Source organism: Acanthisitta chloris, unplaced genomic scaffold, assembly GCF_000695815.1.
Source record: "Acanthisitta chloris isolate BGI_N310 unplaced genomic scaffold, ASM69581v1 scaffold17628, whole genome shotgun sequence".
Taxonomy (NCBI): domain Eukaryota; kingdom Metazoa; phylum Chordata; class Aves; order Passeriformes; family Acanthisittidae; genus Acanthisitta; species Acanthisitta chloris.
Window position 1 is genome coordinate 50645 of NW_008685628.1, and position 5905 is coordinate 56549.

General features: G+C 45.0%; 1 protein-coding gene across 1 annotated transcript in view; it reads right to left on the reverse strand.

Annotated features, from left to right (window-relative positions):
• The window catches only part of CAPZB (capping protein (actin filament) muscle Z-line, beta), a gene marked incomplete at its 5' end in the record, with an annotated part of 46323 nt that extends 43286 nt beyond the window's left edge, over window positions 1-3037 (reverse strand). The window contains one exon of the mRNA XM_009079856.1: window positions 2948-3037. Coding sequence (XP_009078104.1) covers window positions 2948-3037 — 90 coding nt within the window. The remainder of the gene's footprint in view (window positions 1-2947) is intronic.
• Window positions 3038-5905: the final 2868 nt, after the last annotated feature.

Below are 5905 nucleotides of genomic sequence, written 5' to 3' on the forward strand. Positions count from 1 at the left end.
CTCATGGCAGGGGGTGAGACTGAGTGGGCTTTAAGGTCCTTTCAACCCAAACCATTCCATGATTCAATGAGGGAGATGTCAGTTTCTCACTGTATTAGTTTTGGAAGACTTTTTACATACAAAAACCTTTCTAAGTCACCTTCTCCTTTCAATGGATGTTCAAGCAGCAAACCACCAGAGAGATCAAGTCCTGTAAGACTACGGCAAGCTGAGCTGCAAGCAGACTTCAAGTAATAACCTACACTTCACACCAAAAAACTGACATGAGCCTCTGCCTCACATGTCCTCCAGCAGGGCAGTGTAATGCAGCAAGGGAGCCCAGCACAAGGAAACCAAGAAGTGAGGGCATCATCCTTTATAATTCCAACACAATTTTAATGAACCTGCTCATGCTCCTCAGGCACTTGGGAGTCTGACCTTTTCCTTCAAGGAGGTTATTGTCTGGTAATGGGGCAGGAAACAGAATCAAAACATCAGCTGTAAAGGTTTGGATGAAATTTGCCAAAAAAGGTCAAAAAACTATTTGCTACAGTCTGGCTCATGATGTTTTTGGAACTATGACAGGTGGCAGAGCATACACTGCTCTTACCTAACCAGTGCAGACTTCAGTCTTGTGGAGGTCAAGCTGAGAGTAGCTGCAGTCTCATAGTTTCATAGGATGTTAAGGGGGTTGGGATGGAGCTTAGAGATGATCCAGCCCCAACCCCCTGCCCTGGACACCTCCCACCAGAGCAGGTTGCTCAAGGATTAGCCAACCAGACTTTGAATACCACCAGGGCTAGGCCAGCCACCTCCCTGGGCAACCTGGGGACAGTGTCTCACCATCCTCACAGGGAAAAGATTCTTCCTAATATCTAACCTATATTTCCCCTCTTTCAATTTGTACCCATTAGTCCTTGTCCTATTACTCCAGTTCCTACCAAAGAGTCCCTCTGCAGCTTCCCTGTAGGCCCTTCAGATCCTGGAAAGTGCTGTGAGATATCTACACAACCTGAACAGCCCCAACTCTCTCAGCCTGTCCTCACAGGGAAGGTGCTCCAGTGCTCTGAGCAGCTTTGTGGCCTCCTCTGGCCTTGCTCCAACAGTTCCATGTCCTTCTTATAAGAATTTATTGTCAACATCTTTTACTTAACATCTCGTCAACATCTTTTCCTTAACATCTTTATCGTCTCAGCAATAAATAAATCCAACTGGATTTAACAAATCATTTCATCTCTCCCCCAGAGAAGTGACTGCAATGACTCGTTTGGGAATCACACAGACCCTCCTTCTAACAAGCATCAAACTGCTCTGGTTCATGTTACACTTGCAGTATGAAAAGGAGCCCAGTGTGTGTGTTGCTGATGGAAAGCATGGAGAGCACTAATGAGCACCATCCAAAAGTAATTCCAACATTTAGAGGTAACCAGCAATTTTCTGAGTCATTAAAAAAGCCTCATACCAATTACACAGTCAAGCTCACCATGACTCCCAAACAGCTCCTTGTTTTGAATGGTCCTGGGAGCTGCTCAAACCCTGATATCCCTTCAGTGCTCCAAATTCCATCAGAAAACCAACCATGTCACACCACATCATATCAGAGACTGAGTTACTCTGTGTCCTACCTCCAGCAACAGCCACAAAAATGATGCTTGAGGTTGCCAAGAGTTTTGGTGGCACAGATGTAGCCAATTACTAAATAGTTTCAAGAGAAGCAATCCCTTCCTGCAGGGAATCATTTCTTTCCTGACCCAAAGAGCTCTCCTACCTGTATCTTGGCTTATGGAAGTAAAAGAACTATTTAGAGCTGATAAGGCTAAGTCAAGAGCATCTTTCTGACCACAGTTCACCAACTCTTGAACCATCAAGGAACAGACCTCCTCAACCAAACCTCTATCTGCTAAGCAGCTGCTCTTCTGCACACCAAGAAGACAAACAGCTCAGACTCAATTCAAGCAATTTAATTAAGAGGCACCAATTCAAACACTGCTGTGTGCAGAACCATGACGTATTAGGGGCTCTTGGACTAGGTGGGTCAGCACCACATTCAATTCCGATCTGCCACAGGAAAGGGATGTAGTTCTCACTAGAGATAAGACAAGCTTAATTCAAAGCTCTCACAGCTGCTCCAGTTTCCATGTCCTGTCTGCACAAATTTAGAATCTTAGGGCAGAAATAAGCCTCAATAATGTATTTAGACTGGACAATAGCAAGAACTTTTCCCACTAGTAGGTTCTGTATAGATTAAATCCATATTTCAGTAATGCCTTTGGTTATTCCACAGGCAACTGTGCCACATGCTGTTTTAAGGGACAGTTGACACTAATGAGGATATTATAGACTGAAAGTGCATCTCAGAATGTGCAACTAAATCCTATGCGACTTGTAATGAGCCTAGAAATCCTTAAGTTAGTTTTCTTCATTAGCAGTTTTCAGGACAACAAATATTCCAGGAACAAATAGAAAACAGGTACCAGGCACAAGATGGTTGGCCAGGTTGGGTTTTTTTGACACAGAATACCTGAGAGAGTATAAATTATAACCAGATTTGGGTGTTCTCCAGTGCTCTGACATGTTCTGAGCAGTGTCTCTGAAGCCTGTGCCATAGCACAGCCACTGCACCTGCCACAGCTCCACACAGACAGGTTGGTTATCAGGAGATAATACACAGGTACAAGTTAATACATCAGACTTGTACAGACAGCTCCAGATTTAAACAGCAGCTTCTGACCTGGGGATGACTTCATCAAGAGAGCTTTAATGGCCCTTCATCTGAAAGTGTCCTGCACACACAGCAGTACCTGTTGGCTTGCCCAAAATAAACATGTACATTCCTGACATTGCTTGGGCAATTGCTGTTTGTTCAACCTTGCCAAAAGACATGGGGAGAAACGAATCACCACACCTTGGAGGTGTTTCAGAAATGATCTTAACATACCAGATCTTGGTCAGAGCATTCAATACTCACCAGGTCAATGAGGTCACTGAGATTCTTCTCTATCTGCTGTGGAGGCAGACGCCTCATCAAATCCAAGGCACAATCCAGCTGCTGGTCACTCTGCAGGAACAAAAACAGCCCTTGGTCAGGACATGGACAGGTAACACATGACATTCCCACACACACAGGAACAGCAGTGCTTGCTGACTCCTCAGAACTAGAAACTGTATCTTGTACCAAAGCTGCAGCATGTTTTGTATGGATACAAACAAAACTCACTCCATCTGATCATGGATTATTGGCTTGGCATTGCAAACAGGGTTCTAGACTGGATTGAAGAGCAGTCTTTAACTGGTGTCATGATGTTACCAGTTTAACACTGAGCTGTTGATGGGAAGGAATCCAGTCCTTACCTCACCAAAAACTGCTTCCAACATTTGTGGATTTAATGTGTTGTTTTTCCACATTATCTCAATAATAACCTGAGTTAAGGAACTGAAAGTTCCTTCTCCCAAAACAGGTCCAACACTTCCTCATTTGCACTGTGCTGTTCAGCTCAAGATAATCAGTATCCAAGACAAACTCTGTTCCAACACAGAGCTCTCTCCCTCCTCCAGCTTTATCAGAAAAATGAAGCGCACACACAGAGTATGAGCCACTATTCTCTCCTTGCCACAAAACACACACCAACAGCTGCCTGTGTGTGACAGATCAGGGATTTCAGTTACTTGGAGAAATCTCAGCACATTCTCCAAAGGGCTCACTGCAGTGAGTCTCACACCAGTTCTGACACAGAAAACACCCTTAAACTTCACTTCAGAGTCAGCAAATGTGCCCCAGACATCACCACAGACACTTGAGGTGTCGAATCATGGACTTGACATAACCTTTAGCTGTCCTTTTCACCAACAGATACAGACACTTTCCTGCAGGCCTAATAGCACCCAAACCCTGCACAAGTTACTCTGATCAGGTCAGGTGAAGAACAGTTTTCCACTGCTCCTTCCCTCCCTTTTCTCTTCGCCATTTTTAGCTACCCATATACAATGAGTTTACCTTTAATTTCACCCTCCTGTGTCCTGCCAAGCTCCAAAAGTTTGGATTTAAGAACAGCCTCAAGACCAGAGCAGTTCCATTATCACATTCCCCACTGTAGCAGCCCCCAGGACAGGGAGAAACAGGAAGCAAAGCCTCCTGCAATTAAGCTATACCCTAGGAATGAGGAAAGGAGGGAGAGCTCAGTTCAGTGGACAGTCATTATGAAAGTTGTTCTTAAAGGCACTGCCCATTCACTGCCAAAAGAGAAACATTTACAGCCTGGTCTGGGGAGATCATGTATTTATTTCTCATCCAGCTCTGGTCATAGATCAGCCTTGCAAAATATTCCAACTCCCATACACCTGCAATAATGTCCTGAAGATCTGAGCCTTCAGCCTGAGGAGGATGCACTGACCCCAGGAACAGAAGTTTATGGCAGTTACCTGTTGTCACTGACAATGACCACAGTCAAGTAATGTACATCAACCCAAACTCCTTAAGCACTTAGATAATCTGACAAGCAAATTCTTGGCTGAAATGAGCCTGGAGTGAAGCTATTTATCCTGGAAAGTGATCCCAAATTGATCATTGAACTAGCACCACATTCCTGCCCAAAAGTGACAGCCAAGTCACAAGACAACTTCTCCTCCTTAGATGTCCAGGGGAAGGGAAACTCCTCACTCCTTGTTGCTAACCTCTCAGTCCCCAGGGAAAGATACTCTTCAGATGACCTGTGCCTGCCCAGCTCCAGCAGCCAAGCTCAGGCAGGGGATCTTTCTTCCCAAGTATTGTCTTTACCTCCTGCTATCTCTCCCGTCCAGGAAGGAGAACTGGCACATGGTCACAGGTCATGCTCCTCACTTGGGGATCGTGGGAACACTTATGGAAGTGCTCCATCTTTCTCTGTCAGCTGGAATTGTTTAATGAACAAAAAAGCCTAGGGAAGGATGTTAAAAACCACCACTAAAACTGCCACCCAGGAGTAAGTGTTTTACAGTGAGGAAATCCTGAACTACACTGAAGGAAAATCTGCATTTGCAGTGTTTATGGATTAACCAAGAGAACCTGGCCTGACCATTTCTATATCTATATATTCAGTAACAGCTGCAAAAAGCCATGAGCAGCATTGTTTAAGGCAGAGACTCTCAGAGGGGCTCAGTCCATGCTGGCTGTGTGCAATGGGAAAACAAAAACATCCAGACACAAGTTAAGTGTATTTCCCTGGTACCGAGGAGGGAAGGGCCAGGCTGAGCAGCAGGACTCTTCAGGTTCTTGCAGAGCATTTAGGTAATTAAACAGCTTGCCAGTAGATCTCTTAAAGCACTGAAACCAAGGCAGGTTCTGCTGCACTTCTGTCCCTAAATCCACAGTTCTACGTCACTTTAATCCAGCACAAATCCGGCTGGAATGGTCAAAAAGGCAACTCAGAGCAGAGAGATTACAGAGCCAAGTGGTACCTTGGGGTCTGGGATACATCTGGTACACTCTGCTGCAGGACAGAATGGGTAATTCTAATATCTTTTGCTTCTGGTTATTGCACTGCAGGTGAAGTGAAGCTTTAGAGACCAGCTCTGTGATCAAACACATCCTTTGGTTCCAGGCTGGAGTGTATGGAATAGCTGCAGGCACTTAGAGAGAGACAGGAACCACATCTAAGGTACCAAAACCAGCAGCACAAAGCTCCCTGATTTGACAGCAGGGTGAACACTCCCAGGGATGTGCCACCACTGCAGCTTTGAGTGGCACATCATTAGTGCTGCTCAAAAACCACACAAGGTGTTCTTTGGGAACACCTAACTGCTCTTCACTTCACCTGTTCTGGATTTCCACTTGCTCAGTTCTCTTGTAAAAATCACAGACTGATGAGCAGGTTTCTTAAAAAACCTCCAGACAAAACATTGCCACATAATTTCTGCCCTGAGACACGGAGAGGTTATGAACCCCTGGGCA